This window comes from Podarcis tiliguerta (genome assembly GCF_965153285.1).
Source record: "Podarcis tiliguerta genome assembly, chromosome: 12".
NCBI classification, from domain to species: Eukaryota; Metazoa; Chordata; class Lepidosauria; order Squamata; family Lacertidae; genus Podarcis; species Podarcis tiliguerta.
In genome coordinates this window covers 44,226,981-44,247,604 of record NC_139545.1, presented here as the reverse complement: position 1 = coordinate 44,247,604, position 20,624 = coordinate 44,226,981, and the positions used below count along the sequence as shown (strand labels likewise).

Below are 20,624 nucleotides of genomic sequence, written 5' to 3'. Positions count from 1 at the left end.
GTGTGTGTAATTTAGTGTGGAGATTTATATACAGACTTGATGCAGCAGTCAATAAAGGGGAAATTATTGTGAACATTGCTAGTGCAGACTTTGGAAGATCATAGGGGCTGCAGAGCGAGAGAAGAGGACTGTGAAGTCCCAGTTTATAAGCAAATCTGCTTATGCAACATTGGATTCTGCCTCATAGTTTTAATTAATGCTTATTATAAAAGGGGAGAGAAGACTTGCTTAATGGTGTGATAGAAGGCGCTTCTATAACTTGATCCTGAAATTTAAATGTTTTTACCTCTGCATGTATTATAGATATTGTAAAGGGGAAAATAGAATTTTTTTAAAGGAACATAATTAATTTGCAGTTACATTTTTATGAGGTATAAAGTGTGTGTAGGTCGGACAATGTCAACCAGTCATCACAGGAAGCAAAGGCTTTTCACAAAGTGCTATAACGTAATAGTTTAGAGATTGGGTGCAACCTTCTAAACTAAGATGTGGAAAAACACTTAGTGTAAAAAATTATAGTCTCTTTTAATCATATAGCCTTAAGTGCCCTGCAAAAAGCCTTTTTAACAGAGATGTGTATATATTTTAGTGCACTCCCTGGAAAGTATCTGGAGAAGATTGCAGAACAAATGCGAACTCATAACATCAATGCCCTCCTGGTAATTGGTGGATTTGAGGTATGTCAGTTTGTTTTGTTTCCCTTATGAATTCTTGTTAAATTTGCATGTAACAGCTGAAATATTGAAGTCAAGGATTAATGCTAGAATTTAGATTCCAGTAAGACCAGCAAGATTATTTAATTTAAACCTAACCAATCAGCCCACAAGGCTTCAATATGTTAAATGTGTAGATATTAACTAAGTTACATTACAGTTATGTAGTAGCAGTGGCGTAGCGTGGGTTGTCAGCACCCGGGGCAAGGCAAGTAATTTGCACCCCCTAACCCGTGGATTTGCACCCCCTAATCCTAACCCCCAGATGTTGCACCCGGTGCGGCCGGCCCCTCCTGCACCCCCCACGCTACACTACTGTGTAGTAGAAGTTGGAACTCTATGCGGGGTTTCTATTTTCATGTATCTTATTATGCTTAGAATTATGCAGTGGGTATTTTTTTTAATGAATTGCATTTAATTAATCTTCCCACAGCATGGTGCCAATTTTGAAAGCCAAACTCTTGTTCAGGAGTCCAACTTTCCTAAACATGGCTTTCATAAACCTGTTACTTAATTACAAAATTATTGAAATACTGATGTCATCCATGAAGGATTGTTGGTGGGGGATCTTAAATTTGTAAGATTTTATTCTCTGTGTTATACAAAACTTGGAGGAATGCTTAGATGTATTTACAGTATTATGCTTGTCTGTTGTCTTATATATTCTTTGTTGGCCTTTCCTAGTGTGTCTCTGTGGCTGGCAATAGATAGTCGTTTACAAATGAGTTGAGAGAGAGGCTTCACTTCCCATCTAGTACACATTTGTTTCTGTTCTACTACCATCTGTAGTGAAACAGAATTTTGAAACATTGCGAAAGCCTGTTTACCTGTTCATGAGCAGTGATTCCCTCTTTCAAATCACTTTTGACTCTCTGGGAAAAAAACCAAACAAACCACTATTTCCAGCATGTGTGTGTTTGTGATACAGTAATCAAACCCCTCTGCCCAAACCCCATCCACGTTGCAAGCTTTGTCCTCTTGTTATCCCCTCTAATTCTGCATTCGTTACCACATGTGCCCATCAGGCCTACTTGGGACTTTTGGAACTGTCCGCTGCCCGGGAGAAATTTGACGAGTTCTGTATTCCCATGGTTATGGTTCCTGCAACCGTATCCAACAATGTACCGGGTTCTGATTTCAGCATTGGTGCAGACACTGCTCTGAACACTATCACTGATGTAAGTTTCTCTTCTCTTGGTGCATGCTCACTAACATAGCTATCCCAGGTGCTGCTGACTATAGCTGGAGCTGGAGACTTTTGTGAACCAGAACGCCCCCAAAACATGATTGTGGCAGAAACGAGGTGTAAATACATGTGCAGGCACACACACAGAGAGAGAGAGAGAGAAAGATTTTTTTTTATTAACCCATCGATTTCAGAAAGTTTGAAAACTACATTTTTATTTTATTCATTCATACAAAAATTATATTGCACCTTTCCAAAAATTTGATCTTCAAGGTTTTTTACAAATATTTAAAACAATGTAAAAACATATAATAATGGATCCAGTCAGAAAATAGCAGTGAAGACAGATAACCATTAAAAGCTCAGAGTTAATTTGGCATCTAAAAGATTGTAATTATGAATTTGGGTGAATGGTTTTAGTTAATCATCACTCTTTGGCTCTCTGAGGATAGAAAGAAGTCTGTTTATTTCCATCACACCTCCAATGTGCTTGTGCACATCTGTGTGACTTGAATTCATGGCTAGCATGCTCAGGATTTCTGATGGAGGATTGACCTTTTTAAATAGAATTTTCTATTTCTATTGCAAAGCAGACTGCTGTCGCATCACTGGAAAATAAATGCACTGCTGCTTCTCCATCTCCAAGGGCACTTGGTGTAAATTTTCCTCAAGCAGCCTCTTTTCTCCGTTCTGTTTGGCAAACTGCTCTTTCTGGTGTCTCCAAAACATTTTATGATTTGTCATAAATCTGCTTTTACATGTGTTGAAAGGCAGAGCATCCCTCAGCAACATGCAATGAGCTATATAAATCTTTAAAGAACCCTGTAAAATTTACATGTTTGATTGTAACAGGTTTCATAGGTGCAAGCCTGCTTTATTAGAGGCAAAAAAAGAGACACCGAGAGCTCAAAGCAGTTCTGCTTTTTCCTGCTGACGTCATTCTTGGCAATTAAAGTTTTCTTCCTCACAAGACACTTAACGTCTTTCCAGTTCTGGTACATAACATTCTCCACCTCTAGTTTTATAGGCAAACTAAGGTGAGTAATGGTCTCCTGCATGTTTCTTGTTATCCTCTCTGCTTCATGGATTTTCTTGGGACCTGTAGATCACTTTTCTGAAAGAAATGGTTTCTCCTTCTTTTGCATTATACTCAAAATGCAGATGTCACTAAGTTGGACTAGACTGTAGGTAGATGGTAGTTTCTACATTTCTTTCAGTAGAAGCTGAACCATCTTAGAATCGCTGTGGCTTCTATACGAGGGAAGCTGGTTTAGCATTTGTTTTCTTTAGTCAGTAGTTCTCAAATGGTATTCCGGTGGTGGTAAGGAAGAGAGGTTTCTCACCACTGTGATCTTCTGCTGCCATGTTCAGCCACTAAGGATTATGGAATGCATACTCCGTTTCCAACAGGTACAGCTTGCTCCACACAGGAAGTGACCATGTGCCCTAAAGATACCTCAGAATCCTCTGCAACCTGGAAGATGTTGATGAAGAAAGGAAGTTCTAAAAACACTGGCATATATATTGCTTCCAGATGGAGGTTTAGCTTTCAAGCTTTTATTTTGGCCTTGGGCATCTGCCCATCAGGCTGCCGCCTGTCGTCCGAAAACAGGAAGTGCAACATAGTTGAGAATTGCAATGCCGTTACCTGTTCTCACCTGTCCTTTCCTGTCTTCATCTGAGATTGTTCTCTCATAGTCCTAGCTGTTACATTTAATTTTGTGAGATCTTAACCTTTCTGTCCTTTTGTCCATTTTTCTTCTCTCACCATTCTTTCCCCCTCAGTTTCTCTGTCCTTCATCTTGTTTCCTTTCTGCTTCCCTCTCTGTCTCCTTTTCTCATTCCCTGCAGCCATCTTGGGCTCAGGAGTGATTGGTTTTGTGCTTTTTAAAAAGACAACTCTAGTTTACAGCCACCTCTTTCTGCTCATCTGCCTCCTCCACTGTGGTGGCCGCTCTGTTGAAGGCCACTCCAGGCCACAACTGATCGCCAGTTGAGCAAGTCTTACTGCCCAAGTGAAATGGCTTGTAACCTTGGGAAGAAAGTTACCGTGTCATGTTGGAATTTGTAATAGTAAGCAATGTGAAAATTATGTGTATTTGGAGGTGTACCCTGAACATTAGGAAGAGCTCAGATTAAAACTGAGTACAATCCCATGGCCTGAAATTTTGAAGGAGAAAAAATGTTCAAGAGGGATGAGGGATTCTAGAAAGTGAAATACTGAAGTCATAGTTGCAAGCATTTCCAAGGAGGAGAGAAAATGGGAGACATCTAAATAATTCATTGTTGCTGCGCAGGGGTATGGAGATGGAAGGAAAAGCATTTAACTTCACGTATGCTAGCCTGTGATCCTTGGGAGAGCAGATTATGTTTGAAAGCTTAAATGTGTAATACAATCAATCTCCTTCAAACTGATTGTCAAATTCTTGGTTTGTTAGTTCACTAAATGTAGGAGCTGGTCTCCACGTTATGCAGAAGGAGTTGGTGGAAATCATGGACTGTGGATAGCTATGTTCTTTAATGTGTTCTTTCAAAAACAAAAACAAAATCCTACCTGCACATCAAGGTGATTGTTATGCTAACCCTTTCTGTTTGACGTATTAGTTTTCTACATGTTCTTCTTCCTCCTTTTTCTGATTCGGGGGAATTAAAAAGTTATGAACCTATCCATAGAATCCTGTCACCACATTCTGCATAACATGTGTAGTCCAGTTTTTTTAAAAAGGCTTCTTTATAGGAAGGGTTTTTCAAATATTAAGTATGCCTCTTCAGTACACTTCAGTCACACAGACTGCTACTCTCCCATGACAGAGCAGGAAGCAGCAATATCAGTGTGGCACATAACAGTCTAAATGCATTAAGTGCAAAAGATAGACTATAAATTTGAATGAGTTTTTTACATTTACTTTGCAGATTTATAAATAGCTTCACAACCAAAAGTTAACAAACAGGATAAAATAAGATAAAAAAAGGCTACACACTTTGTAAACCGAAGACAACGAAACCATTTCTAAAATCACACAATTAGTAAAATAAAAGGATTGAGTCAGACTTCATAGAAATCCGTCTTAAACACAAATATCTTGATTAGCTGCCCAAATGTCAAAATACTCAGGGCATGTCTGATTCCAGTTAGTAACTCATTCCAGAGGGTTGGAGCTGCAACACTAAAAGCCTGCTTTCTAGTAAATACAGTACAATGCAGGAGTGTAGCTGACAGGCACTGTTATTTGGGGAAGGCAATCCTTTAGGTCACTTTGTCCCAAGTTGTTTAGGGCTTTTAATGCTAAAAGTAAATCCTTGACTTGCGGTAGGGTTGCATATTGGCACCCAGTACAGTTCCCTCAGCAGATGTTGTACGGTGTGAATGGCATGTCAGAGCCAGCGACCTAGTTCTGCACCAGCTGCAGTGGGAGATTTAGTGCCTATACCTCCGGGAGAAACTTCTTTGAGAGGAATGAATGAATAAAATAGAACTACACAGCCAACAACTGAAGATTTTCATCGCTTGATAGAACACTGTTATATAAGAGGTTCAGTTCTGTTAAGTTAGTGGTTGCATCATTCAGAAGTAAGAATTTAAATGCATTTTGTCAGGGATAAATGCATCTTGCAATAGTGCTGCTCTTGACAGGCGTTCACCAATCTGCTTACCTTTTGCTTTGGCCCTCTCACGTGGCCTGAGTTCAGCATTACATGAGAAACACCCTGTCCCCTTGACTTTGGAGATAGAAGAGTTGTTGTCTCATGTCGTGCTTTGCTTTGGCAAGCCTTGGCCTGCTCCACAGCCCAGTGTGATGATATGACTGTCCCTAGCCTCTCTGGCATATACAGAAAACTGGAGAGGAAGATTAGTAGTGCCCACAAATGATGGCCAGCTACTAAGCTGTGCCTAGCTTCTTCCGTGCTCCTAATCCATTTTGAAAGCTGAGTTTGACAAGCAGGGTATAAATAACCTCAATGGTTATTTTCCTCAACCTTTCAGAAAACAAAACTGTTGCTAATTTCCTTTACTACTGAACAACTTCAGTCTCTCTGTGCTTTCCATGTTCTGCTTGTTTCACCTTTCTACTAACTTCTGCCGATCTTTCTTCTGCACCAATGCAAATCCAGCAACCTTTGGTGGGTCTACACGAGCCAAGCCCTTCTTAAAATCACCAGCTTGGGAAGCCTTTGCACCCTCGGAAAGTCAGACCTTCCATTGCCACGCACAAAGAGCCACTAGCAAAATGCCTAAACAGTAACTATGCAAAGCCAGGGCACCAAGCGTGTTGCTTATCATTCCTTGTACCACCACTTCAGGCCTTCGATGGCTGTCTGCAGTTATTTGAAGCACGGCCCCGTTTTGAGGAGTTTTGCATTCCTATCTGCATTGTGCCTGCTACTATTAGCAACAATGTGCCCGGCACTGACCTCAGTATCGGTGCTGACACTTCCCTGAACGCCATTGTAGAGGTAAGACGGAAAATACTTAAACCCATGTCTGCAAGACGAAAGAGAAGAAACGTTTCCCTTTGTTTTTACGCCACTAGGTTATTGGGGCTGAATCAAAATTGTGGTTTCAAATTCTGAAGGTCACTGCATCGAAACTCCTGAAATTTAGCCAGGATCCCATGCACCAGATCTCTTCAACAAGATCAGCCCATAAAATGCAGGTGCTGGTGGACAGGAACAAGTAGGATGTGCTATAAGATTGCAGAGGAGGAAGTCAAAATGCCAAGTTATGCTCCCAACCGTCAATCATTTTAGCTCCCAAAATTTTAGTTGCTTTAACTATGCATTTTTGGAGCAGAAAGGTGGCACAAGCATTTAATTGCAACAAATTATTATTATTATTATTATTATTATTATTATTATTATTATTATTATTATAGCATCATCATCAGTGATTTTTGGGGGGGAAGGTGCTGGTACTCACCATGAAGTTGTTACAATAAGTGCCACACTTGTAACATTTGGAGAGAAAAAAGGTGCTGGTACTGCATATAATAAATAATTTTTTGCTCCAGAAAAACGGCATTTGTAAGATTTTCTGAAAAAACTACTGGTTTTTTTATGCCAAGTTTCACCTAATATTGTGTGAAGCATTGCCAATGACTTGTGGAAATCTCAGAGAAATGTTTTTGAACTAATTATTTTTAGTTCTCATGGTGCATGATAAAAACAAAGCAGTTGTGGTCTTAAAGGGTGGTGAGCATTTTGGTTTGAAAGTCACTAACAGACTATTCTTTGCTAGACATGCGACCGAATCAAACTGTCGGCAAGTGGAACAAAGCGACGTGTGTTCATCATTGAAACTATGGGCGGTTATTGCGGCTACTTGGCAAATATGGGTGCCCTCGCTGCAGGAGCTGATGCTGCGTACATCTTTGAAGAGAAATTTGATATTCGAGAACTCCAGGTATGCAGATCCTATATTTTACCTATTGGCTACCTCGGGCTCCATTGGGAGGAAGGGCAGAATGTGGACTGAACTCAATAATATGTAAATTCAATGTCAGTGGAGCAGGTATATCAACAGATTTATCACTGGCTGATGGCTCAGCACTGCACATGAGAACTCTTGTTTCTTTAATAGAGTTGCTTTAGGGGTGACATAAAGTAATGGGATTTCTGTCTGGCAGGCCCCCTTAAGGACAAAGCAAAGGTTAGCAGTAGGCAAATTTACATCACTTGACTCACAGTCATAAATGATGCATTCTTTTTAGGCCAACGTGGAACATTTGACTGAAAAGATGAAAACCAGCATTCAACGTGGTTTGGTGCTGAGGTAAGCTGACTGCTCACTAAAGTGCACTGTAAAAGGAAGTTAATTTGCTGTTGGGATGGTACTTTGGATGGGGAGAGAAGAATGACAAATGTCACCACTGGAAAGTGCTGTAGTTCATTGACAGAGTGCAGGTTCAATTCCAGAGTGCAGGATCTTGGATGAACAGCAGAGACCTTTGCCTGAACTCTTGGGAGAGCTCTTGCCAGTTATAGGAGTATAGGAGTAAGTATAGGAGTAAGCATGGACCAATGGTACCAAATAGTATGGGAAACAGCCTTACTAGAAAAATTAACCAACGAACTAAAAGTGACACGGGGACAAATGGAAGAAGACGCCTTCACCCCGGTATGGCTCCCCTTTATCACATACACAGCCCAACAAGATAACGACAAGAATCCACCAACAGCATATGAATCAATATGGCTAACCTGATTCAAAAACACCTACCCGCCCCCTCACACATGTAAACAAAGATCACCACAGCCAATCACAAACAAGCAGCCGCACCCTAGGCCAACCCCAATTTCTCTCACAAGCAAATAGCAAAGAGAACCTGCACAAAGGACACTGACACAAAACCCCACACATACATTAAGTAAAATAGAAACATTGCCACCCCACCCCACCCCTACCCACCATGGCCCCCTCTACCTCTTCCCCCCTTTTCTTCCCAATGTAACAGTAATGTCTCAACAAATGAAACTGACCTGTAGAAAATGTAACTTGAAAAAAGAGACATTGCACATACTTTTGTAAACAAAAACAAAAAAATCTATATATAAAGAGAGAGAGTTTAGCCTAGTATAGACAGAGCCAGCTCCACTTCCAAAAGGGCACCTTTGAAAAGTTATGTTGGCTGCCAAGTCACTTCACCTACCCATACCCTGGTGAATTTGTTGTGGTTGGCAGTGGCAGTGTAATAGCCCACCACAAGCAGTGGCAAAGTCCTTGCCATTTGAGATTTCACTCAAGAAATTTTGGAATGGCAAGCAGCTTCCAGCTGCCACACAAACCAAGACTACAAACCAAGACTACAATTAGACCCAAGCCAGCTCAGGTGTCAGTGCCATATGCCAACACTGAGCCTGATTAAAGGGCAGTTACATATGCTCAGTCATTGTCTCTCTCCCTGTCCCCACATTGCAGCTGGACAGCTATTATTTTTTTATTTTTTTATGTAGTGTCCTATTTCAGTTTTGAAGGCGATAAGCTGTAGGGATTTGTACGGACAATTCCCTTCAGTCGTATTTGCACCACTGTTATTGTTACTTGTTTGAGAGTCAAGTTTAAGGGCATAAAAGTCCTTCTGGGTTTTGTTTTGCTTGGTTTTGTTCTTTTAAAAAAAGCTCAGGATGTTTGGGTCTGGTCCGTGCCTGGGTGGAAGACTTGGGTTCCATAACGAAAGAGAGGCAGGATATACATGTAACTCGATAAAATATAAGCCAACCACACTTATGCTTGTGTTGTACAGGAATGAAAATAGTAGCGAGAATTACACAACTGACTTCATTTACCAGCTCTATTCCGAAGAAGGGAAAGGAGTCTTTGACTGCAGAAAGAACGTACTGGGTCACATGCAGCAGGTAGGCATATCTTACAGATTCTCCAGGATGAAGCAGGAGGCTTAAAATGTTATTCTAGTGCTGCAGTTGTGAGTGCAAGAGCTGGTTTCATGTTTCCCCCTGGACTGGAAACCTCCCAGGACAAATGCTGCAGTGCTTAATTTCTGCATCCATCACCTGGAACAAAATCTGCCATAGAGGCACATACATCTACATAGCTTGAAAGGGACCCTTTTGCCTACTTCAGTGTTGCAGATAGTATTACATAACAAATAGCTCCATTGGCAGAGGTTGTTGTTGTTTAGTCGTTTAGTTATGTCCGACTCTTCGTGACCCCATGGACCAGAGCACGCCAGACACTCCTGTCTTCCACTGCCTCCCGGAGTTTGGTCAAACTCATGCTGGTAGCTTCGAGAACACTGTCCAACCATTTCATCCTCTGTCGCCCTCTTCTCCTTGTGCCCTCCATCTTTCCCAACATCAGGGTCCTTTCCAGGGAGTCTTCTCTTCTCATGAGGTGGCCAAAGTATTGGAGTCTCAGCTTTAGGATCTGTCCTTCCAGTGAGCACTCAGGGCTGATTTCCTTAAGAATGGAGAGGTTTGGTCTTCTTGCAGTCCATGGGACTCTCAAGAGTCTTCTCCAGCACCATAATTCAAAAGCATCCATTCTTCGGCGATCAGCCTCCTTTATGGTCCAGCTCTCACTTCCATACATCACTACTGGAAAACCGTAGCTTTTACTATATGGATCTTTGTTGGCAAGGTGATGTCTCTGCTTTTTAAGATGCTGATTGGCAGAGTAAGAGACTCTTAATCTCAGGGTCGTTGGTTCGAGCCCCACAGTGGGTGAAAGTTGCCTGCCTTTTAGGGGGTTGGATTGGATTGGCCTTTGTGGTCCCTTTCAACTCTACAATTCTCTACTTTTAAGTTTAATAGCATTTAACTAGTTTTAATACTAATTCATTGGTAACACCGAGGCATGAAGATATTTGCACTGGTACCACAGCCATTGAATTGAGGTCTTGCAGCTCTGTATGTCAGTACGATTTAAATTATAACTATCTGATGCTGCACAAAGAACTGTATGTAGAAGCAGTCATTTGTTTATGATGTTGCCTTAGTTCAGTGGAGACCAAGTTCACTGCAGGCACAGGTAATCTTCCAACCTGGATCTATAGCTGATGTCCACGACTATGGGCATGTGGCCATGCCTCAATTTCTGCCTAAGTCTCGTAATTGCTTTGTAACTCCGAACAGAGTCCTAAAACTTCAACTCACTGTTAACGTACGTGTTGAATTTCACAGGGTGGCGCTCCTTCGCCATTTGACAGAAACTTTGGGACAAAAATTTCAGCGAAAGCTGTACTTTGGCTCTCCAAGAAACTCAAAGAATGCTATCGAAGAGGTAAGGAAATGCTGATGGCATTAAAAAAATAAAAATTAACTAGTTTAATGTGCCAGCTGCTAACATCAATAGGAAAGTGCCAAACATGTGATACTGAGTCTGTGAGGCACACCTGTTTCTTCTCTCGTATATTATCACATCTGTGAAAAAGGGCTTAGCTGCCCTGTTTTATTTTTCCTTAGCTTGCTGGAAATATTGAAGCCAGGGACCAGTGAATTGTCTATTTCCAGTAATGGCACCTCATTTGTACAGTACTCTTCCAGTTTGAAGACTATAGAGTCTTGAATCACTGTTGGCCTTTCGAAAGCAAGCTGTGTTTTGATGTAGTTTTACAAGGGAAAGTATCTAATCCTGCTTGCTTACATTTTTTTTGACTTAAAAAAAAATTCATAGTTTATATTGCTTGTAAACTGCTTTGCAGGCCCACTTCAGGGCAGAAAGACGGTATAACTTTATTAAAATCTAATATAGCAAACATTTACAAGCGGCCATTAATATTTCTTAACCAATTAGGCCAGCTCCCTTTCTTCAAGGCACGTTGCACTGAGTCAGTGAGACTTTTGAAAAGACATCTTTAGGACCATGGTTGTTTGCATTATCAAGAATATTTGAGGCTGGTAATTCAGAAAACTTAATCCACAATTCTTTATTTACAGGGGCTAAAGTATCCATGCAGGTTAGGTATACCTCATGGTATTCTATATATCAAGCCACATTCAAGTGCTTGCAACAGAACTAAGTAAAAACCCGTCAGTTACTAAGGAATCCTTTCACTTAACTGACTTCTAATTTTCTGAGCAAAACTAAGCCTAGACAAGCTTACTTAGCGGGTAAGATCCACCAATTCTAATGGTACATTGTTTGAGTAAACCTGCGTAGGATAAGGCTTCAGATTTCTTAGAATATTAGGCAAATTACCAAAGCTTGCCATGATTTGGTCATGGTGATTGATATTTTACTTCAGGGTAGTCAACTTGGTGCTGTCCATTGTTTTGGACTACAGTTTCCATCATTTCTGGCTGGTTAAGCTGATGGGTATTATAATTCAAAACATCTGAAAGGCACCATGTTGGCTATCACAGCTCTACTTTTTTTTTATTATGACCGACTCCTTAAACTGTGCTAAAATGTGTGAGTAATCTCAGCATTCCAACCCCAACTCCCCCAAAATTAAAAGTTCCTGACAATGATTTGTAAAAACATAGGAATTCACCGCATGAGTTACATATATTCTTCCTTTCTTGTTTTGTTTTCTTGGTTGCTGCACGGATCACAGACGAAGGTAATATGCTTCATTCTTTTGTAATTTTATCAGGTTTGAGGAACAGTTCCTACTGTAATGATGAACAATTTCTAACAACAATTAACTATGGCCAGTGACACCAGTTATTCATCCATTCTCTTTCACTCTAATTACAGATTTGAAAACCATGCCCTCTAACAGTTTCAGTCCCTATTTTTTGTTGTCGTTCTTCACTGTAATATTTCAGTTAATCAAAGTCAATTAAAAACCCTATGTGGAATTCTTTAACATTTCATACCCCCCCCCCCAGTACACTATTCCCGTATGTTACTCTTTTATAGCTAAAACGAGAAAATGTATGGTTGTTTTTTTTCAAAGGAAGGGTATTTGCCAACACTGAGGACAGTGTTTGCCTCCTGGGAATGCGCCGGAGGAACCTTATTTTCCAGCCTGTGGTTCAACTGAAGGATGAAACAGACTTTGTGTAAGTAAAGACAGTGCAGGGGGAAACTCCAGCATCCACACAAAGATTAGAATTAAGAATTGGTATCTCTTTGGGGACAAACGGTAGACTCTAGTTCAACTTCAGCCTTGGAAGTGCTCTCCCCCCAAAAAAGCTCCTGGGATTATTGAAAGGAGAATTTCTCTTTTACAAGGACCTGGCAGCGCTGAACCAGACACAATCTTCTTTCACCCCCTTTTTAATCTTTTAATAGCAAATGCTTCCAATGTACTGTTGCTGTTGTGGGTGGTGCCCAGCTATTGGGTAGCATGGCAACTGCTGAATTTTTCAAAATTCTCTTAATCCCTGCAGAATCTCTACTGGGCCTTTTGCCCAGCCAAGCTAGGTGCCAAGTCTGAAGCTTGGATTTTAAGAGAAGCAACATGCCCCAGTGGAAGAGCACAAACTTTGCATGTAACACTTTGCTTCTGCGGTATTATTTAGTGGCATCTGTAAAGAGCTCAGCCTGAGCCATTTGACTGCTTTGGCTACCTGCACTAGATTAGCCAAGAGTCTCATTGAGCCCATGGTAATGTTGGCAGACTTGCCAACTACTTATCTAAGCAGCAAAGCCAGCAAATTAGAATCTTTGTTTTAACGGAAGAAGGGGAGAGAGTTTCCGTGATCTAATGGCTATCCTATTGCATCGCTTGTGCAAATTGGCAGCTAGTTTATCTGCTGGGCACAAGTTGACATGACAGCATGTCACTAGCACTAACTCTCCATATAAACCAGCTATTTATATGAGCAGAGTGACAAGACCCTATTGCAGAGTTCCTGTGTCTTGTTTCAAGTTGATCAGCATCCTCAGTTGGTGTTTCTCAAAGCCTGCCTATAGGTTTAAATGAGTTCTAAAAGCATTTCCCCTCTTTCTTGCTAAACAGGCACCGAATTCCCCGTGAACAGTGGTGGCTGAAGTTACGGCCCCTGATGAAAATTCTGGCCAAATACAAGACCAGCTACGATGTGTCAGATTCGGGCCAGTTGGAGCATGTGCTCAGACCAAAACAGGCAGAAGCGTGAGCCGACGAGTCCATGGTGTCCTACTGTTAAAAGGTTGCAATAGCTCTCCATTGTGTGTCAACGATGCTTTAGAATACTTGTTGCAGCTTCGTTTTGTAACATCTAAGTTATTGTACCAGCACTTTATGTGGAAAAACAAAAAGCCGCCATCACAGACACTCTCTACCTGGTATTGTCCTAGGCTTCTTAAAAAGACACCACACAAAACACCCTAGAGCCTAACTTAACAACAAAAAACCCAACTTACCAATGTGTTCCTTACCAATAACCTGTGCAAAAACGGTTCTATGCACTCCGTGTGATGCTATTCATCTCTTGCACTTTTACCAGATAGTGTTTACACTTAAAGAGTATGTTACAGAGGCTTAGTTTTGTGGCAAACTAAAAAGGAAACTTATATATGTCCCCCAACAGAATAAAATACTATATTAAAAGTAAGCTCTGGAGTCATTTGTTCTGTACAACCTGGGACGAGCTTGCTTCATCCTACCCACTGGCTAGAGCTGCTCAGGGCTAGCCCATGTTATTGGTACAACTTTACCAGCCCTAGCTAATGTAACCAATGGTCAGAGGTGAGAGGAGCTGCAGTGTGACAACATCTGGAAGGTGCCACATTGGCTAACCTGCACTAACTAGCTGAACGTGCTCTTAAAAGGAAAAAAGCATTGGATTTCAAAGCCTACAAATACAAGGCAATTTCTTGCTTGTGTAGCAAGTTTTTTATGTAGTGCAACCAACTTCAGTCCAGCTGCTTGGGTATCTAAGGAGCGAGAGTAAAGGTAGCAAATGCAAGATGATGATTTTTCTCTGCTGTAATTGCAAAGAGAGACCCCAACTTCAAAACTAATGTTTGCCACAACCCCTGCAGTGGCTTGGATTCCAAAGCAGATGTAAAGATAGCTTGTTAGATCTGCTCTGGAAGACAAGTGACTTCTCCCTATGCTTAGAGCCCTCAATCAGGGGTGGAGTTAGCAGAGCAGCCACATGGTAAGTAGGCTGGGGCCAAGTAATAAGACAGCTGGAATGCATCCTCATGCGTAAAATCCCCACCTGCTTGAGTTGCATATCTATATTAAGATGGTAGGAGCAACCCTGTATTTAAAATTCCCAGTGCTTCTGCCAGTACATCCTTTACTACCTAAAACACCAGGGAAGAAAGGAGTAACCTCTCGCCAACCCCATCACTAAACAAAACGGGCCAGGCACAAACTTGCCTTCTGTTGTGTTGTTTCTAAAGATAAGCTACCTGCTGCGGGAATAAGAAGTCCCCTGACAAGATACTAAGCAGAACAACTCATCAGAGGCTGGCAATATTTAATGGCACAAGCTTGGAATACACAATATTCAAATAAGAGTACTGAAGATGGTCAATAACAGTAATCTTAAAAAAAAGAGGAAACCCAAACTCTATTAGACATGATTTAAAGGAAACAGAAAACTTAATTGTGTGCTTCTACAAAGTGCAAAGTACCATCTAGTTAAACTTAGTCATGATCAGCTAGGCAGAACCAACAGTAGTTCCGGTGGGAAATTAGAGTTATTGAGCTAGATTGGGACCATAATCCAGAGCTTCGGCTTGGCAAGTAGTGAAAGACTGACAGAGGGTGAAATCCTGCTTGAGAAGTAAGCACCACTGTGGAGTCAAGCTCTTTAAGATACACAAGTGTAGTGCTGTCCGGTCCTGACTGCACTGCTATAGAGGAGGACCCCAAGTTATTTTGGTAGCTGTCACACACGATTGCATTTAATCTGAGCCGGTAGCAAATATCATCGTATAACCCACGAAGGGTCTTTGGCAGTGTGTGGGTTTTCTGGGCCAAGAATAGCCAGTCCTTTTGTTCTCTTCCCAGCGGCAAGATATCTGAAAGTCAACAAAGCATGCACCATTAGTCTACCGTTCATTTGCAATTGTCTGTTCAGCATATAAGTGTAGGGAATATTAGGAGTCTCCAATTCTCAGGACTCAATGGGCAAAAGTGATGCTTTCGTTTTAAATTGCACTGGGATCATTATTGATAAACGGCAATTCAGAAAGTGAACAGCACATGTCATTCTGAAAAAACGTTTTAATTTTAGACAGCATCAACTCTGGAGCTCCCTTTCACTTGATGCTGGAGGGTTGTTCAAGCTGGAGAAGTAGAGCATATTTGTATGTACACATTCCTCAGTCTGCAATTCATGCTTGGCTTGCTTTTGAGTTATTCTAGGGCTTCACCACAGTCCCAATGACACCTTAGCATACTGCCATCCAACTAGCTTGATTTGATTCACAAATCTAGGTTCTGTGTAAGTTTTACACATCCAACTGTTTTGTCCTATTGTCCCATTCAATGGCCCCATGCCACAGGAAACCCACAATCCTGAAAATTAAAGGGCTGTGTGGCAAACATCAGTTCCCCCCACTCCCCTTTTGGGTTTCGGAAAGCTATCTGAGAAGTCTCGCACTTCTCGGTCAGGCACACAAACTCACTTATTGGCTGCATCTATGAGGTTATCTTTGGAGACGGCGAAAAGATGCTCTCTGTGCCTCTGCTTCATCTCATCGGAGATCCCGTACAAAAAGGTATTCATCCCTACAAAGAATTCACAAATGTTAAGAGAACTAACTTGATTCTTAAGGGTGAAAGCAGCAGGTGGCAAACCGCAGTTCCTACTTTTAGAGAGATCTGTTTCATAACGCACTGAGATCACTCTCAATTCTTCTGGAATGGCGCATGTAGCCAAGAATTATGCAACAAATTTTAGATAATTTCTCCGTGTTGGAAATGCCTGATAATGTCAGAAACTCTTCTTGGCTGCGATTTAGACATATGAAACTGGGTCGGCCCCCCCGCCCCCACTGAAAAGCATCAAAGATAACTAAAATATGTGCAAAATCATATTCTGGCTTTCAGACCGATGGCTATTTTGATCCAGGAAAGGCTGTTCGCTCACCTCATTTGGCTCAATCCCAAGGTGAGAAGTCAACATACCTTTGTCGGATGGTGCTTGGGGGGCATCCACAGATGCAAACATGGCAAGCTTGGCTTCGTCGATGTCTTGCTGCGTGAATTTTCCCGCCTTGGCCCATTCGGCGGCCTTTTCAAAAGTAGACAGGGTACCCATTGAATTTGGATCCCTAAAATGCAAGGAAAGCACAGGTACGTTTATAAAGCCAATTATTTTTTTTACAGAGAAATGACACCACAAAGTGACTTGCCCTTGTGCAAGTGGTTGCTTTTTCTAAGCTTTGCCTCACACTGTGATCACAGATACATGAAAACCCAACTGCTATTTTTATTGCATTGTTGACTTCTGAAGGGTAATTCTGTCCCAACAACATTGTATCGAGCAGGTTTTTACAATAAATAAATCTGCTGGGTTCTCTGAACTTAGAAAGCTTGAAATCATAGGAACACAGAAATGTGCTTTAAACTGAAATAGACCTTTGGCCAATCTAGCTCCATATTGTCTACACGGACTGGCAACAGCTCTCCAGGGTTTCAAATAGGGGCCTCTCCCATCCCTACCTGGAGATGCTAGGGACCTTCTGCATGCAAAGCAGATGCTCTAGCGTAGCCACTGACCATCAGGACCTGATCCATATATTCAGTACATCCCAACACTTACAAGCCAGACACCGCTGGCATTCTGTTCAGCACTGCAAAAGTGGAAAGCAATTACGCAGCTTTCCCACCACTGACTTTTTTATGTTATGGGATTTACATTTTACGTGCTTTTTTACGTTATGGGATTTCCTCGCAATTTAAAAGCACTGATTTGAGTGCTCTGGGGCAGATCACAAGAATCTACTCTCCCTTTACCACTCAATGACTTGTACAATTCCAGTTGCTGAACTCATTTTATTTGGCAGAGAATGCTGGTTTACAAAAAAAGAAAAAGAAAAAGACAAACAAGCACAGTCAAAGGAAGACATTGTGGTTCCACTCAGTCAACTAGTTACCTATAGGAGTAGAAACTGAATATGCCATTACTGGCAAGTTGCGCACCACCTCCATATGCACCTCCTTTCTCTCTAATTTCCGTATGCAGAAATTTAGCCGTCATTAGCCGGGCGAGGATGCGAAGGCTGAAAAAAGAGAGAGATTGTTAGTGAACAAGAGATTCCTACATTGCAGGGGGTTGAGGCTAGATGAACATTCCAACCCTTCAATTCTGATTAAGATGCTCTCTCCCTGGCCCTTCCTTTTTTCCTCCTCCTCCTCATCATCATCATTATAAGTCTGCATGAACAAATGTACCTAATCGGCAAAATTTCAGACTCAGTAAGATTCCATAACTTGTCTCCCCACAGAAGTCAAGATCTCTGATCTCCACATTTCCATACCGCATTTTTTCTCCTTTTTAAAAGCACAAGACTTATGCATGTAAGGGAATGTGGTTCTCCAAGTGGAAGTTTTAATGCACTTGCTAGATCATGGTGCCCTCTAGCTGCTGCTAAGACTCCCAACTCCAGTCAGCAAGGCCAGGTAGGGATGATAGGAATAGTAGCAGTGGCTACCCCTGTCCTAGACATCCCTTGGGGAGAGCGAACTGGGGGCTCCGCAGGCAGAATCAGTGCCAGCTACCTGGTTCCTTCTTGCTGCTCCAAAGCAGCGCCTCCGCCTAATGAGTGCCAGGAGAGCACAGGTGTCATTAGCTCAGAAGTGGTCCCTTATCAGCTGCTGTTACCTTGGCAGCAATGCCCCCTGAAGACACACATGGGAAGCAGTGTTGCTGAAGCCACACCCATAAGCAAAGCTTGTGAACCAAACCCACCTGTGCCCCACAGATGTTCTCCTGAGCTGAGAGGCAGGCAGCAACACAGAGCGAACAGGCAAGTGGGGGAAAGAAAGCCTGATTTTGTGAGCTGTGGGTCACACTGCCTGTGAGTCCAGACATAAACGCACTACTTGTAGCAGCCTGTAACTCAGAAAACATCCCAGTGTTTTGAAAGCAAACGTCTTCCCAAGAGCACTGTCGGTTATTTCTGAATGCAGATCTCAACACAGCCGCAACTGGAGATTCAGTTTATTCAACTCTGGTCATGCACTATTTGGCAGCACTTCCCATCGTCTTACCTTGCGTGGTCCGGGGCTGTAAAGGGAACTGTCCGAACGCAGGCGCCAACGTAATTGACAGGGAAGGGCAGAAGGAAATGAGTCTTCATCTGGCACGGCTGGAAAGTGGGATCCTGGAGGAAAAGTCACATTGTTTTTGGTTGAGATCACCTCTGGCAGAGAGTGTATAGAGAGAGAAGCGGACACTCAATTTTAGGTGGCTGCCTCTTCTTACCCATTCAAGAGCATCAAAAGGAGTCCAGAAAGGTTAATAGTCAACTCTGTGTCTGGTTACTTGGAGAGAGAAGGAAGGAGGAAAATGAGACTGCGGAGTCTCAATGTGATTGCTTGGAGGGCTCAGAACAGCCAACAGCAAGGGAGAAGAGGGAAAGCATTTTAAGAATTTGATGCCCCTTATTATTGTTTTTTTTTAAGGCAGTAGTTGCCAAAGGCAAGGAACAGCCCCACATTTGAAGGGGGCACAGTTTGCAAAGGGGATGTGCATTCCCCAGGCGTACAACAGAATACACTTTCACTTGACATGTAACTAACTCTCTTCTCCCTCCCTCCCTAGCCTAGTGTTGCTTTTTATAAGCAGTGAAGGCAGGGCTTGGGTTAGCTCTAATTTCTGGACACAGCTCAGCAACGTTAGTAGCTTTAGAAATATAACTTTATGAAGCCCCAAGTGGGGATAAATCAGGAGACAATCTCTGGCATACATCAGCAGACTGTTTATATTCCATTCAACTTTTTTTTAAAAAGCTATTGTATGCTACTTTGAAGAACTTTAAAGGTAAAGGTAAAGGTACCCCTGCCCGTACGGGCCAGTCTTGACAGACTCTAGGGTTGTGCGTCGCGGGGATTTGAACCGCCGACCTTCTGATTGGCAAGTCCTAGGCTCTGTAGTTTAACCCACAGCGCCACCCGCATCCGTTGTGGACAGATGATAAAGGTAAAGGTACCCCTGCCCATACGGGCCAGTCTTGCCAGACTCTAGGGCTGTGCGCTCATCTCTCTCTATAGGCCGGGAGCCAGCGCTGTCCGCAGACACTTCCGGGTCACGTGGCCAGCGTAACAAAGCTGCATCTGGCGAGCCAGCGCAGCACACGGAACGCCACCCGCGTCCCTTGAAGAACTTTATGGAGGCAAAAAAATGTTTCAGAGATGGGTCATAGGTAAGTCATCGTCCTCCATCCAGTTTTGTGGGGCAAAAATTGCACCCTAGATGCACCTGCCATTGTTACATAGAAGGAGGTCTACAACAAAGTCTTTCTTGGGTAGGGACAGAAAAGTTACGGCTCCCAGAATCTGCTGGACTCCAACTCCCTTCAACCCTGACCACTGAGCTATGCGGACAGAGGCTGATGGGAGTTGGAGACCAACAACAAGGGGGCACAGGATTGCCATTTTTGTTCTAAGACAATTTTCCTGTGCAGGTGACAAACAACATCCTCGATTGCCAGCCACTTATCACTGACCATTCTTCGCATAAATGAAGAAAGCACTCAAACAAAACAAAACAACTCTAAGAAATCTTGATTTTTGCCACTGGGGTGGTTTTTTCTTTTCTGTCCAGCCAGTATGGAGCAATATTTCTAAAAGAAAAACCAACTCATGAAATAGAATTGGGTGCTACCACCACACAATTGTTTTGTGGGGATGGGGGCCATTTTACTTCCCTGAGTTTTTATCCAATTTTAGCTTCCTGCAAAGGCTTCAGCCCCCACCCCACCCCGCCCAAAGGAGCACATTAATCTTCAGAGCAGTAAGGCTCAATTTGGGGAGTAGTGACAAATACTGGCAACTTCGACCTAAGGCAAATGAACTAAGACTCACCGTAATGAGCTTCCTGGTGATCTGGGAGCAAGTGAGTGCCTCACTGCCATCGGTTTTGGGGTCTGAAGGTTTCTACAAAGAGAAAACTTGGTTGAAACAACAGAGATCCAATTGGTTTCTCCCAAGTAAGCGGCACAGCTTCCCCACGCATTTCCTTTCCGCTGTGTCCAATATTTTGCTGCTGATCACACTAAGGGTTGTATCCAAAACATATCCTGCAGGCAGTGCTAATGCTGGGCTACCCTGTGAGGATTACAATGCAAGACAGGGGTGGGAAGCCTCCGGGTCAGGGGCCAAATGTGGCCCTCTGTGTCTTTCTATCTGGCTCTCCGAAAACTCCCTCTC

At 42.4% G+C, this 20,624-nt stretch overlaps 2 protein-coding genes across 6 annotated transcripts in view; one reads left to right on the top strand and one right to left on the bottom strand.

Moving 5' to 3' along the window:
* PFKP (phosphofructokinase, platelet) overlaps positions 1-13,842 on the top strand; it is a 59,902-nt gene extending 46,060 nt beyond the window's left edge. Inside the window, exons 16-24 of one of the 4 annotated variants that reach the window (XM_083406206.1) lie at positions 590-677; positions 1,739-1,891; positions 6,202-6,354; positions 7,136-7,300; positions 7,608-7,669; positions 9,141-9,252; positions 10,537-10,636; positions 12,258-12,363; positions 13,266-13,842. In XM_083406206.1, coding sequence (XP_083262332.1) covers positions 590-677; positions 1,739-1,891; positions 6,202-6,354; positions 7,136-7,300; positions 7,608-7,669; positions 9,141-9,252; positions 10,537-10,636; positions 12,258-12,363; positions 13,266-13,404 — 1,078 coding nt within the window. In that variant the 3' untranslated portion in view covers positions 13,405-13,842. Of the gene's footprint in view, positions 1-589; positions 678-1,738; positions 1,892-6,201; positions 6,355-7,135; positions 7,301-7,607; positions 7,670-9,140; positions 9,253-10,536; positions 10,637-11,292; positions 11,871-12,257; positions 12,364-13,265 lie in introns of those variants that run through there. The other 3 variants (XM_083406203.1, XM_083406204.1, XM_083406205.1) reach the window with 3 other exon arrangements.
* Positions 13,843-14,701: 859 nt separating this feature from the next.
* The window catches only part of PITRM1 (pitrilysin metallopeptidase 1), a 30,557-nt gene continuing 24,634 nt past the window's right edge, over positions 14,702-20,624 (bottom strand). For both annotated transcript variants that reach the window (XM_083406166.1, XM_083406165.1), the window contains exons 22-27: positions 20,280-20,351; positions 18,465-18,577; positions 17,348-17,473; positions 16,377-16,522; positions 15,875-15,977; positions 14,702-15,265 (exon numbers count right to left, since the gene is read on the bottom strand). In XM_083406166.1, the coding sequence (XP_083262292.1) occupies positions 15,172-15,265; positions 15,875-15,977; positions 16,377-16,522; positions 17,348-17,473; positions 18,465-18,577; positions 20,280-20,351 (654 nt within the window). In that variant the 3' untranslated portion in view covers positions 14,702-15,171. The remainder of the gene's footprint in view (positions 15,266-15,874; positions 15,978-16,376; positions 16,523-17,347; positions 17,474-18,464; positions 18,578-20,279; positions 20,352-20,624) is intronic.